This window comes from Gracilinanus agilis, chromosome 5, assembly GCF_016433145.1.
Source record: "Gracilinanus agilis isolate LMUSP501 chromosome 5, AgileGrace, whole genome shotgun sequence".
Lineage (NCBI taxonomy): Eukaryota > Metazoa > Chordata > Mammalia > Didelphimorphia > Didelphidae > Gracilinanus > Gracilinanus agilis.
In genome coordinates, this window is record NC_058134.1 from 55206072 (window position 1) to 55220948 (window position 14877).

General features: G+C 37.9%; 1 protein-coding gene across 1 annotated transcript in view; it reads left to right on the plus strand.

Moving 5' to 3' along the window:
• Window positions 1–14877, plus strand: part of OLAH (oleoyl-ACP hydrolase) — a 33279-nt gene that overhangs the window by 3525 nt on the left and 14877 nt on the right. Inside the window, exon 2 of the mRNA XM_044678918.1 lies at window positions 3174–3304. Coding sequence (XP_044534853.1) covers window positions 3174–3304 — 131 coding nt within the window. The remainder of the gene's footprint in view (window positions 1–3173; window positions 3305–14877) is intronic.

Sequence of the window (14877 nt, forward strand, 5' to 3'; positions counted from 1 at the left end):
GTATAGTCAGTAAGTCAACAATCATTTACTGAACGCCTGTTATGTACCAGGCACTTTGCTGAGCTCTGTGGAGATAAAGGGAAAAGGGAGCTTATAGTCTAATGGGGGGAGAGAGCATGCAAACAACTATATATAAATAAGATATGCACAGGATGAGCTGGAAATAATCAACAGAAGAGAGGCACTAGTATTAAGAAGGATCAAGACAGGGGCAGCTGGTTGGCTCAGTGGATAGAAAGCCATATCCAAAGACAGGAAATCCTGAGTTTCTATATGGCCTCAAAGACACTTCCTACCTCTGTGGCCTTGGGCAAGTCTCTTAGCCCCACTTGCCTAACCCTTTCCACTCTTCTACCTTGGAATCGGTACTCAATATAGATTCTAAGACAGAAGGGTAAGAGTTGTATTTTTTTTAAGAAGGATCAGGAAAGGCTACTTGCTGAAAGTGGAATTTTTATCTGAGATTTGATGAAAACCAAGAAAGTTGAGAGGTCAGGATGAGAAGAGGGAGACTTCCAGGCCTAGAGCCAGCAAGTGGAAATGCCCAGTCAGGAGATAGAGTGTCATTTTGTAAGGCACAGCAAGGAAATCAGCAGTGTTGTGAGTTGGGGTTGGGAGATGGTAGGGAAGGGAGGAGGGTAGACCATTTCTCAATTCCTCTCTTTTCAGGGTCTTAAAAAATTAGTTGATTTTTTCAGAAAAGGGCATTAGTAAGGGGGAATCAGGGAAGGCATCATGTAGAAGGTGGTTCTTGAGTCCAGCCTTGGAGGAAATTAAGTGTTTTAAGAAGCAGAAATGAGGAGAGAGTACAGTCTATCAATGCAAATACACTTGGTTGGGAAATTAAGTGCTTTGTATGTTAAACAATAAGTTTGACTGAACCCTCTAGAATGGGAAGGTGAGTCATATAACAAGCCTGGAAAAGTAGGTTGAGGCCAGGTTGTGAAGGTCTTTAAGGGCCAAAAAGACAAGTTTATATTTGATCCTCTAAGATTGCCAAAATGTTTGTTGGACATATTGATATATTATTCTAGTGGAATGTTAAGCTCCTTAAGGGCACAGGGATTAAAAAATATATACTCAGTACCTAGCATAGTGCCTGGTATATAATAGGTACTTAGTAAGTATTCGCTGTACAGAATTTAGATGAGTTAATCCATAAGTTAACTGGTTTTCGTTAAGCATTTTCTATGGACCAGACACTGTGCTAGGCTCTGGGGTTATATGTACAATGTATAATGCACAATGTATACGTACAATGAATAATGAAATCTCTACAGAATTGCATTGAATTGATACACTGGTGTCTCCTAATATATGTACTACTGTGTCAGGTCAACAACCATAGAAATGAGCAGCCACTAAGCCCAAGAACAAATAGCTCTGGTTCTCTTTAAATCTTGGTAGAAGAATTCAAATGTAATTAACAAATAAAAGTAGTATTTTCTGATTTAAAGAGAGAAGTCTCACTCTTTTCATCTTGACCTCCTGACTTTCTTGGCTTCCATCAAGTCTCAGATAAAAATCTACTTTTTTGTTTTATCCTTTTCTAGTAATACTATTCTGTGGTCCAAAGGACACAGTTTAGAAAACTCAAATATTTAGTTTAGAAATTTGGGTTAAACTTTAATATGAATCCAACTTGCAAAATCTGATTAACTCATTTAGCACTAAGAGATAATAACAATAAAATAATAACTATTAATAAATATTATTCATAATACTACTAACATTTATATATCTTATTTTAGCTTTACAACAACCCTGAGGTAGGGTCTGTAGGTACTATCTCCATTTTACAGATGAAAATGCTGAGGCACATTGGGGTTAAGTAATTTGACCATCGTCACACAATTAACTAGTAGATATTGAAGGCAAGAGTCAACCTAGCCCTCTCCTGACTTCCAGTCTAACATTTTTCACTGCCTCTTTTTATTTTTTATTTATTTAATACTTAGCTTCCATCTTAGAATCAATAGTGTACATTGGTTCCAAGGCGGAAGATTGGTAAGGGCTAGGCAATGGAAGTTAAGTGACTTGCCCAGGGTGTAGTATAGAGAGAGGGTCACATAGCCAGGTAGTGTCTGAGGTCAGATTTGAATTCAGGACCTCCCTTCTCTAAGCCTGGTTCTCAATCCACTGAAATTGTCCCTCTTGCCTCTTAATCTAGTAATTATTTCATTGAAAGAAAAAAAAGATAGCCTTAAAAAATTTTATATATATATATATATATATATACTCTGGTTCATTTATTGCTTTCAAATAAATTTGGGGGTACAAAAAATGGTGAATGCCTAAGGACATCTTCTGCTTTAAATACTGATGATTCTTTTTTTAATAGTATTACTCAATAAGCAATACATAGTTAAGTGTCTACAGTACACTGATAATAATAACAATAATAGTTAACAGTTATATAGTATGTACCAAATGCCAAGCACTATGCTAAGACCTCTATACATATCTCATTTGATCCTTATAACATCCTGTTACATACTGGCTATTATCATCCCCATTTTACAGATGAGGAAAACTGAGACCAATGAAGGTTAAGTGACTTGCCAGTGGTCACACATCTAGTGTCTGAGGCCAGATTTAAGCTGAGCTCTTCCAGATTCCAGATCCAAGCACACTGTGTGCACTATGGTGCCACCTAACTGCCATCTGCTGGAAATACATAGACAAAAACTAAACCAACCCTTGCCTTTTTGAAGTTTGCATTCTATTGGAGAAAACAAGCTGGATACATATAGCATAAGTAAGAGCAAAATAAACTGGAGGAATTTTGAAGGAGGGACTAGCAGCTGGAGAAATCAGAAATAGCCTCCCATAAGAGGTCTCCTTTGCTCTAAGCCTGAAGGAAAGGAAGGCATCTGAGAGGATGAAGTGAGGGGAGAAGAGAATTCCAGTCATAAGGAACAATAGGCTATGGTCATGTTAGCAAACCTATGGCATGCAATCTCTAAAAGGTTCACCATCACTGGCCTATGGGAAAGAATGGGGATGGGGCTGACCTGCCTTGTGTGGGGAATGGCACCTAGGTCAGTGCTGATAGGAGATATTTATAAAACCTGATAGACACAAGATGATTTGTTCAGCAACAAATGAATACTTGAACGAAATGCCTTTAGTGGTGTCTTTGATAATTAATGTATTTTAACGATCTCCCATAGGACAGAAAATGTTGTAAACTGCTTATACCAACAACCTGACACAATTTTTAAGCTGATTTGCTTTCCGTGGGCAGGAAGTGGATCTATCCATTTTGCAAAGTGGGGCAAAAGTTTTCATCATTCAATAGAAGGTTAGTAATTTATTATTGTGTTAAATGCAGTCTATAAAACTGGTGTCCTAGGCATGTGAAAGAATGCAAAAGCCCTCTTCCATGTTAAATAACTTATCAATTGTTAGTTTAAGAAGCATATATCAAGTGTTTACCATGAACCAGACACTGCTAAATACTGGGAATACAACCAAAAAGAGAGGTCTTGCCCTTCAGAAGCTTAAACTTAAATGGAGAAAGACAACCCATAAAAGGGAGTTGGGGAAGAGAAGGTAGCTGTGGTGAAATCTGGAGGATCAGGAGGAAAGGCAGAAGAGAACTGAAGAATGACTGGCCATCCATTTTTTAGTAGGTTTTATTATCTTAATTTTATTTTTTTTATATTTTCCATGTTTCCATGATTCATTTTCTTTCCCTCTCCCCTCCCAGAGCTGACAAGCAATCCCACTGGGTTAAACAAATGTTATCACTTGATACCTATTTCCATATTATTTATTTTTGCAATAGAACAATCTTTTAAAACCAAAACCCCAAGTCATATACCCATATAAAAAAGTGATTAGTCATATGTTTTTCTTCTGCATTTCTACTCCCACAGTTCTTTCTCTAGATGTGGATAGCATTCTTTCTCATAAGTCCTTTGGGATTGTCCTGGATCATTGCATTGCTACTAGTAATAAAGTCCATTACATTGGATTATTTCACAATGTTTCACTTTCTGTGTACAATGTTCTCTTGGTTCTACTCAATTCACTCTGCATCAGTTCATGGAGGTTCTTCCAGTTCATGTAGAAATCCTCTAGTTCATCATTCCTTAGAGCACAATAGTATTCCATCACTATCAGATACCACAATTTATTTAGCCATTCCTCAATCGAGGAGCACCCCCTCATTTTCCAGTTTTTTGCCACCACAAAGAGGGAAGCTATGAATATTTTTGTACAATCTCTTTGGGGTTCAAACTTAGTAGTTGTATTGCTGGGCCAAAGGGTATGCATTCTTTTAAAGCCCTTTGGCCATAATTCCAAATTGCCTTCCAGAATGGTTTGGTCATTCATTCTTCAAGTAAGAACACACCAATGAGAGCTGGATGCTTTAGGGCTAAGAGATTCTTCCAAGGTGAGAAGACATCTGAGGAATTGTGGTGAAGACTGACAGTCAGCCAGTTGAGATAGGAGAGGCATGAAGAATGGCTGGCCTGGGAACTTCTTCAAAATGGAGTTTAAAATGTTGAGTTTCAATTTTAACAAGAAGATGTAAAACACAAGGTTTCTTTCCTTCCTTTTGATAAATCTTCCTATTTCTATTGGGCAACTTTTAGTTCAATTCAACAAATATTTATTAAGGGCCTGTTATGTAGAGAGTAATATGCTTGTTGTCAGAGAAAATACAAAGTTTAAATAAGACATCATGCCCTCATGAGACTTATACTCTAGCAGGGGGAATATGAAACTTACACTGATAACTATAAATTTAAAAGAATTAAATAATAAGTGGAGGTATGGAAAAGCCAAGGAATTTGAGGTTAGAATATCTGAGTTTTAATCCCATCTTTGCCACTCACTATTTGTGTGACCTTGGACAAGTCTCTTCCTGTCCCTGGCTTCAGATTCTTGTAAAAGGATCCATTGGATTAGATTATCTCTAAGATCCCTTTTATCTTTAAATGCTTTGTTTCTGTGTCTGTAGTAGAGTGGGGCATAATAAGATGATTTGTGGGAGTTCTAGAAGGAAGAAGTTCTTCCTGACTGAGGAGAGCAGGGAGTGAGAAGAGAAAGCTTTTGTGAAAAAATTTGCATTTACAACAGGTAAGTCAGAACTTGTGAAGAAAGAGTCAACAGGATTTACTAACCAGTTGGATAGGAAGGACAAGGGAGTCAGACAGGAGCAGAGGTAATGGTTATGTTTCCATTTAGGAGGCTGAATGAACTGGCCTAAATAATGAAGTCAGAAGAAGGAAGAGAAATTATTTCAGCATTAGATATTTTGAGTTGTCAGTGCCAGCAGGACATTCAGATAGAAATCTCCTGATGGAGTGGGACTAGCAAATATCACACTCAAAACCAAGGCCAGAGTTCGAGATTTGTAGTCATCTGCACTGAAGTAAGAGTGAATGAAGTTGTCAGTGTTGAAAGAAGTTGTATAGGGAGGAAAGAAATAGGGCCAAGGACGAAGCCTTGGGAAATTCCTCTTTTAAGGGGTTGAAAAGAGGCTGGAGGAACCAGAAAAAAGAAGCAGAGGTAGGAGGAATGCCAGACAGATGTGATCAGGATCATCCATTGATTCACCATTGGGATAGACTAGAGACTGAAGCTATCATTCTTTGACAAAGAGAACTCTAGGATGAGGAAATTTCCTCTGCCAGTGCACTTCAGCACCTCCTTTTCTGTCTCAGACAATTGCCTAAGAATACCATGAGATCTAAGGTCAAATAGCTCATATGGATCAGAGATAGGTCTGAATTCAACTTCTTGGCTCTAAGGTTGGTTTTTCTATGCTGTGGGGCCTCTAAAAGCACCAAAAGATCAGAAATTATTTAGAACCTGAATTAACCTTAGAGATCATCCAGTTTAACCCATTTATTTAACAGATAAGGGAATTTGCTTAAGTCTGCAAGAGTAGTAATCTGGTAGTAGGACAGGGTTTCATGCCAAACACAGTACAGAGGTGGTGGTGACCGAATCCAATGTTGTACAGAGGTCAAGGAAGATGAGATCTGATAAAAAGCCATAGGATTTGGCAGTAAGGATGCAGTTTCAGGAAAGGTGTGGGAGCAGAGGCCAAATTGCAAAAGGTTCAGGAAAATAAAAAGTAAGGAGATATAGACACCTTTCTTTACACATTTAATATTTGTTTTATTCAATCAAATCACTTAAAGGTCAGAGATCAGGTGATTTTGAAATGCCAACCCTCAGGGAAAGAAGTAGAATGAAGTGGATTCATTTCAAGGATCAATTTTTAAAAATTATCTATCCCTTTTCCTTGAAGGAAAAGCTAAAAAGAGGTTTTTCACTAGGATCCATCCTTGAATAAGACTGTGAGGTAGCCAAAATTGTCTTTAGCACTTGTCCAGGCTGCTCCTCTGCTCTCTGTAAGTATTCCTCTCTGTACCTCTTCCCTCTCCTCTCTCTACCAGGCATCCAGTACTCCAAAGGGGATTTGGATAAAACTGAAGCATTTATAGAAACCTTCTCCAAAGAGTATATATCTAGGGCCCATTATCCACTCAAAGCCTCACTGTGATTCATTCACTTAAGATAATAGGCACAATCCAAGATGCAGGCCAATTAAATAAGTGTGTGTGTGTGTGTGTGTGTGTGTGTGTGTGTGAGAGAGAGAGAGAGAGAGAGAGAGAGAGAGAGAGAGAGAGAGAGAGAGANAGAGAGAGAGAGAGAGAGAGAGAGAGAGAGAGAGAGAGAGAGAGAGAGAGAGAGAGACTGAGAGAGAGAGAGAGAATGTCTGTCTAGACACAAAAGAGGTGTTTTGTTTTTTTTAATTCATTATCCAATTACATCAGAACAGAAAAATGTCTCACATTCAAAGGATCCCTTGGAAAGGAGAGATGTGGCACTAAATACTTTCCAGAAGTTTTATAGAGGAAAACAAATCAACTAGCAGGAAATGAGGTCTTTAGCACTGAGAAACACAAAACCCCTTTGGGGCCCAGAACCAGTAAATGCCCTTGAGTAAATTGAGATGTAAGTCACGGCCAGTTTTTCTGGATAGTCGTCAGTTCAACTGCAATGCTTCCAGAAAAATTACTGGTGATCATCAGAGAAGGTAGAATGCAGACAATTGAGCTCTCTTTATACTTTGGCAGTAAGGCTAGGAAGAGCTGGTTAGTTGTTTTCTAATCAGTTATGAAATTTTCTTTATTTAACTTTTCTTCCTTCCTGCAGATCTAATAAATGTTAGGTGATTAATAATAATCTAATAAAAATTAGGTGATTTAAAAAAACTTAATCTTTCTTCCTTTCTTTACTAGGACTTTATATTTGAATGTTGGAGGAAATGAGGTTAAAAACCTATGAATTAAAATTATTTAAAATTTAGACATTTAGAAGCAAATTAATTTTTTTTAAACTCTTAACTTCTGTGCATTGGCTCCTAGGTGGAAGAGTGGTAAGGGTAGGCAATGGGAGTTAAGTGACTTGCCCAGGGTCACACAGCTGGGAAGTGTCTGAGGCCAGATTTGAACCCAGGACCTCCCACCTCTAGGCCTGACTCTCAATCCACTGAGCTACCCAGCTGCCCCCTAAATTCATTTTTAATAGGACAGTTCAGTCACTTAATCAATGAGAATACATATATGACAAATACCAAATACATATATTTATATATGCATGTGTATATGTAGTGTGTATATGCATATACATATATACACATACAGATATGCATATTCACACACTGTTCTAAGTTCTTGGGATATAACGATAACAATGAAATCATTCTTACCCCCAAGGAGCTTGTGTTCTATAAGTATATAACATATGATTTCATTGAGCAGCTAGATGGTACCATAGTGCATAGAGTGCCAGCCCTGGAGTTAGGAAGCCTCATTTTCCTGAGTTCAAATCTGGGCTCAGACACCAGCCGTGAGACCCTGGGCAAGCCACTTAACCCTATTTCCCTCAGTTTCCTCAGCTTTAACATGAGCTGCAGAAGGAAATGGCAAATTTCTTCAGTATCTTTGCCGAGAAAGCCCCAACTAGGATCATGAAGAGTTGAACACGACCAAAATGACTGAAAAACAACAATGATTTCATCAATGTAGGGAGCTCCCAGTGAGGAACTTCTTCCAATGGTGACCAGCACCTACTTTATGACTTACGTTCTTCAAAAGTTTCTGAGGATACTGAGAAGTTAAGTTTCTGGCTCAGGGTCACGTGGACAACATATGGTCTAGGTAGAACTTGAACTTAGGATCCTCCTGGCTCCAGAGGCAGCTCTCTATCTGCCTGTCCTGCTTACACTCACCATACAGAATGTATATGTACTTATATTCACCTATACACATGAATAGGTGAATATATACATATATACATATGTGTATGTATATATTAGGGAGACTGACCAATGAGCAGAATAAATAATGGCAGTACTGGGTGGAGAGGGACGAGAATACACTACTTTTACAGGAATCAGGAAATGCTTCATTTAGGAAGTGATGGATGAGTTTTGAAAGAAACTAGAGATTCTGAGTCAGGTTAGCAGTGAATGAATAGGGAACAATCTGAGCAAAGTCACGGAAATAAGAGTATCTGTCATGTGAGAGAAACAACTAAAAGACCAGTTTGACTGGACTGTGGATTGAAAGAAGGGAAATAATGTGAAATGAGGCTGGAAAGGTAGGTTGGGGCCAGGTTGTGAAAAGCTTTAAATACCAAGCAGAATTTTATATTTGACTAATTGACTGATTCTAGATGCAATAGGGAGCCACTGGAGTCTTTTGAGTAGGAGACTGACATGATCATGTTGCTTTAAGAAAATCACTTTATAGCAGCTTTGTAAATGGTAAGAGATTTGAGGCAGGAAGACCAGTTGCAGATGATGAACTGATAAGGTTCAAAATGACTAATGAGTAAGAAAAGTAATCATTGGTTAAGTTTTTAACTCCTTCATTGGCATTTTAAAGGGAGATTTCAATTAGAGGTTGTGGATAAATTCTTAACCATAAAATTATTGGAGTCTATTCCCACTGACAAACTACTTTGTTTTAGCCCAATCTCTGACAGTCTTTCAGATTAGAAAACAAGATCTCATAGGTGATACAGAGATTTTGGTTAGAGGCAATGGTCTAGATCAGTGATTCCCAAAGTGGGCACTACTGCTCCCTGGTGGGTACTGCAGTGATCCAGGTTAGTGGTGATGGCCACAAGTGCATTTATCTTTCCTATTAATTGCTATTAAAATTTAAAAAAATAATTTCCAGGGGCCTGAGTAATATTTTTTCTGGAAAGGGGGCGGTAGGCCAAAAAAGTTTGGGAACCACTGGTCTAGACTAACTCCTTGAAATCTCTTTTGAATCTGGGAACCTAAGAGATAAAAATGGAATAGAAAACTAATCACTCCTTTGCTTGCCTCCAAAAACCTCCTTTTCCCACAAGAAGGCACACATTGGCACTCTTGAACAAATGCAGGTGCTAAAAGATCATTTCATCAAAATCAATTTTAGAAGAAAGAATGCTTCAACTGGCTGGCAGGACACTCTGCTCATTCCAGCTCTGCTCTTGTCTAACTGTAACCTTGTCAAAGTTACTTCACCTCTTGGTTTAAATATACATTTCCCCATTTGTGAAAGGCAGCTCAACTGACTTCTCTGGAATGATAAAATAAAATGATGTCTGTAAAAGAATGTTACAAAGATATAATTCTTATGCCAGGTGATTCCTGTTAGAACCAAGAGTCGATATTATCGTCTTGGGACTTACAAGAGTTTTTCCTGCTCAGATTTTCAGTGATGATACTGCGCTTGGAATCATTCACAGCTTAGATTACTAAAGAACTTTTCATAGCAATGATTCTAAAATTATAGCAGTCAGCAAGCACTTATTAAGCCCTCGCTGGATGCCAGGCACTGTGTTTAGCGCTGGAGATACAAAGAAAGGAAAATAGCCAGGCCTTGCCTTCAGGGAACTCACAATTTCTTATTTCCTAGCCTCCTGCTTCCTTGCAGAAGGATTCCTAAAGCCAGTGTTTCCTCTCCATCCATCAGGAGATCTGTATCCTCCAAAAGGGGAATGAGAAAAGAGCTGGGGGTGGGGCTTCCTAATCTAGTCAATTTATGTCAAATATTATTAAGTGTCTAGTGTATGCAGAGCACGATATCAATGTTCTAACTCTTTCAACCACCATTGACACACCAACTCACAGGTCCATCCCACTGGTGCACTGAGTTGTATTTTCTCAACTAAATGATACTCCTTAGCCCTTCACTAGGAATAAGGGACAGAAAGTCACAGGCTATGTATTTTCCTCAAAAAGAGACATGCTCACTCTTCTAAAGCTCTCAGCGACCTATGCTTCATTCTCCCCTCTGCATTAAAAAAAAAAAATGGATCGTCCTTTCCTCAAGGAAAATGTTCTGGCTTTTCAATGGTAGTGAGATTCTTTACATATTGGGCAAAGTAGATAAATGTATAGGAAACATAGTAGTCCCAGTAACTACCATGGTTTACAAATAATAATAGTGGCAATTAGGTGGCTGGATGGAGCATCAAGAAGACTTGAGGGGGCAACTGGGTGGCTCAGTGGATTGAGAGTCAGGTGTAGAGATGAGAGGTCCTGGGTTCAAATCTGGCCTCAGACACTTCCTAGCTATGTGACCCTGGGCAAGTCACTTAACCCTCATTGCCTAACATGGTATTGATTCTAAGACAGAAGGTAAAGGTTAAAAAAAAAAATAAAATGAGTTCAAATCCTGCTAAAGACACAGCTTAGCTCTGTATTCTTGAGCAAGTCACTTAAACTGTCTCAGACTTAGTTTCTCCACTTGTAAAATAGGGATAATCACAACTAACTTATAGGGTTGCTATAAAGATCAAATGAGAAAACATATGTAAAGAGCTTTGCATGACAAAGAAAAAAATGAGTATGTTTCCATAAACTTTTATTATTTATAGGTTATAAAAACAAAAAAGCATGCATTATTTTGAACAGAGTTGTAGTAAATTGGTCTATTTTATTATATATATATAATGTATTATATNTCTTCAGTATCTTTGCCGAGAAAGCCCCAACTAGGATCATGAAGAGTTGAACACGACCAAAATGACTGAAAAACAACAATGATTTCATCAATGTAGGGAGCTCCCAGTGAGGAACTTCTTCCAATGGTGACCAGCACCTACTTTATGACTTACGTTCTTCAAAAGTTTCTGAGGATACTGAGAAGTTAAGTTTCTGGCTCAGGGTCACGTGGACAACATATGGTCTAGGTAGAACTTGAACTTAGGATCCTCCTGGCTCCAGAGGCAGCTCTCTATCTGCCTGTCCTGCTTACACTCACCATACAGAATGTATATGTACTTATATTCACCTATACACATGAATAGGTGAATATATACATATATACATATGTGTATGTATATATTAGGGAGACTGACCAATGAGCAGAATAAATAATGGCAGTACTGGGTGGAGAGGGACGAGAATACACTACTTTTACAGGAATCAGGAAATGCTTCATTTAGGAAGTGATGGATGAGTTTTGAAAGAAACTAGAGATTCTGAGTCAGGTTAGCAGTGAATGAATAGGGAACAATCTGAGCAAAGTCACGGAAATAAGAGTATCTGTCATGTGAGAGAAACAACTAAAAGACCAGTTTGACTGGACTGTGGATTGAAAGAAGGGAAATAATGTGAAATGAGGCTGGAAAGGTAGGTTGGGGCCAGGTTGTGAAAAGCTTTAAATACCAAGCAGAATTTTATATTTGACTAATTGACTGATTCTAGATGCAATAGGGAGCCACTGGAGTCTTTTGAGTAGGAGACTGACATGATCATGTTGCTTTAAGAAAATCACTTTATAGCAGCTTTGTAAATGGTAAGAGATTTGAGGCAGGAAGACCAGTTGCAGATGATGAACTGATAAGGTTCAAAATGACTAATGAGTAAGAAAAGTAATCATTGGTTAAGTTTTTAACTCCTTCATTGGCATTTTAAAGGGAGATTTCAATTAGAGGTTGTGGATAAATTCTTAACCATAAAATGATTGGAATCTATTCCCACTGACAAACTACTTTGTTTTAGCCCAATCTCTGACAGTCTTTCAGATTAGAAAACAAGATCTCATAGGTGATACAGAGATTTTGGTTAGAGGCAATGGTCTAGATCAGTGATTCCCAAAGTGGGCACTACTGCTCCCTGGTGGGTACTGCAGTGATCCAGGTTAGTGGTGATGGCCACAAGTGCATTTATCTTTCCTATTAATTGCTATTAAAATTTAAAAAAATAATTTCCAGGGGCCTGAGTAATATTTTTTCTGGAAAGGGGGCGGTAGGCCAAAAAAGTTTGGGAACCACTGGTCTAGACTAACTCCTTGAAATCTCTTTTGAATCTGGGAACCTAAGAGATAAAAATGGAATAGAAAACTAATCACTCCTTTGCTTGCCTCCAAAAACCTCCTTTTCCCACAAGAAGGCACACATTGGCACTCTTGAACAAATGCAGGTGCTAAAAGATCATTTCATCAAAATCAATTTTAGAAGAAAGAATGCTTCAACTGGCTGGCAGGACACTCTGCTCATTCCAGCTCTGCTCTTGTCTAACTGTAACCTTGTCAAAGTTACTTCACCTCTTGGTTTAAATATACATTTCCCCATTTGTGAAAGGCAGCTCAACTGACTTCTCTGGAATGATAAAATAAAATGATGTCTGTAAAAGAATGTTACAAAGATATAATTCTTATGCCAGGTGATTCCTGTTAGAACCAAGAGTCGATATTATCGTCTTGGGACTTACAAGAGTTTTTCCTGCTCAGATTTTCAGTGATGATACTGCGCTTGGAATCATTCACAGCTTAGATTACTAAAGAACTTTTCATAGCAATGATTCTAAAATTATAGCAGTCAGCAAGCACTTATTAAGCCCTCGCTGGATGCCAGGCACTGTGTTTAGCGCTGGAGATACAAAGAAAGGAAAATAGCCAGGCCTTGCCTTCAGGGAACTCACAATTTCTTATTTCCTAGCCTCCTGCTTCCTTGCAGAAGGATTCCTAAAGCCAGTGTTTCCTCTCCATCCATCAGGAGATCTGTATCCTCCAAAAGGGGAATGAGAAAAGAGCTGGGGGTGGGGCTTCCTAATCTAGTCAATTTATGTCAAATATTATTAAGTGTCTAGTGTATGCAGAGCACGATATCAATGTTCTAACTCTTTCAACCACCATTGACACACCAACTCACAGGTCCATCCCACTGGTGCACTGAGTTGTATTTTCTCAACTAAATGATACTCCTTAGCCCTTCACTAGGAATAAGGGACAGAAAGTCACAGGCTATGTATTTTCCTCAAAAAGAGACATGCTCACTCTTCTAAAGCTCTCAGCGACCTATGCTTCATTCTCCCCTCTGCATTAAAAAAAAAAAATGGATCGTCCTTTCCTCAAGGAAAATGTTCTGGCTTTTCAATGGTAGTGAGATTCTTTACATATTGGGCAAAGTAGATAAATGTATAGGAAACATAGTAGTCCCAGTAACTACCATGGTTTACAAATAATAATAGTGGCAATTAGGTGGCTGGATGGAGCATCAAGAAGACTTGAGGGGGCAACTGGGTGGCTCAGTGGATTGAGAGTCAGGTGTAGAGATGAGAGGTCCTGGGTTCAAATCTGGCCTCAGACACTTCCTAGCTATGTGACCCTGGGCAAGTCACTTAACCCTCATTGCCTAACATGGTATTGATTCTAAGACAGAAGGTAAAGGTTAAAAAAAAAAATAAAATGAGTTCAAATCCTGCTAAAGACACAGCTTAGCTCTGTATTCTTGAGCAAGTCACTTAAACTGTCTCAGACTTAGTTTCTCCACTTGTAAAATAGGGATAATCACAACTAACTTATAGGGTTGCTATAAAGATCAAATGAGAAAACATATGTAAAGAGCTTTGCATGACAAAGAAAAAAATGAGTATGTTTCCATAAACTTTTATTATTTATAGGTTATAAAAACAAAAAAGCATGCATTATTTTGAACAGAGTTGTAGTAAATTGGTCTATTTTATTATATATATATAATGTATTATATATTATTATAATTAAATAAAATGTATTTATTATCTTTCCCTCCCACTGCCTCATCACTGTATGATTTTTAAAAAGACACAATCAAAACCTCTAAAACAAACATTTACAACCCCCAAAAATAAATTCTCACATTGGCAATTCTATCAATATATGTCTCATTTTGAATTTTATGTCTGTCTCCTCTTTGGCAGGAGGTAAAAGATGTGATCCATCTGTCCTCAGGACTTATAGTTTATTAGTGTAAAATCTTTCAGTATTTTTTAAATTTAATTGCTTTCATTATGTAAATTATAAGAAAGTTCATCAGTTTCTAAACTCTTAATGCATTATCATCCTTGGAGCCTTCAGAATGTCATCAGAAAACAGACCATTGTTTTTACAAATGAACTCTGAATCACTGTAAAAAAAAATGTAGCTACAAGTGTCTCTCTCAGTGTTGCTTCTGAAGACATAAAGATTTGACTCTCCTGATATAAACAAACTATTCTGGAGAGTCTATGAGAAATTCAAAAGGCAATGAAAATATGTTCTTATTTCTCTCAGGACATGGGGATAGTTTAGTCTGTAAAGAACAATCTACTTTGTTCAAAAATGTTTGAAAATGGCTTTCTTCTCTTCAGAAAAGGGAAGAACAAATGATTCATGCCATTTCCTGGCTGTAATAAAAGACAAAAGTGAACTGCTAATGGCAAACCACTCTAAATCTCTGCCAAGAAAATCCTAAATGGGGCCACAAAGGTCAGACATGACTAATTGACTAAACATCATGTTGACATAGTGCCAGAAAAAAAGATATTTTATCTATCAATCAGTAAGCTTCTGTTAAAACTCAGTATGTGCCAAGCACTATGTTAGG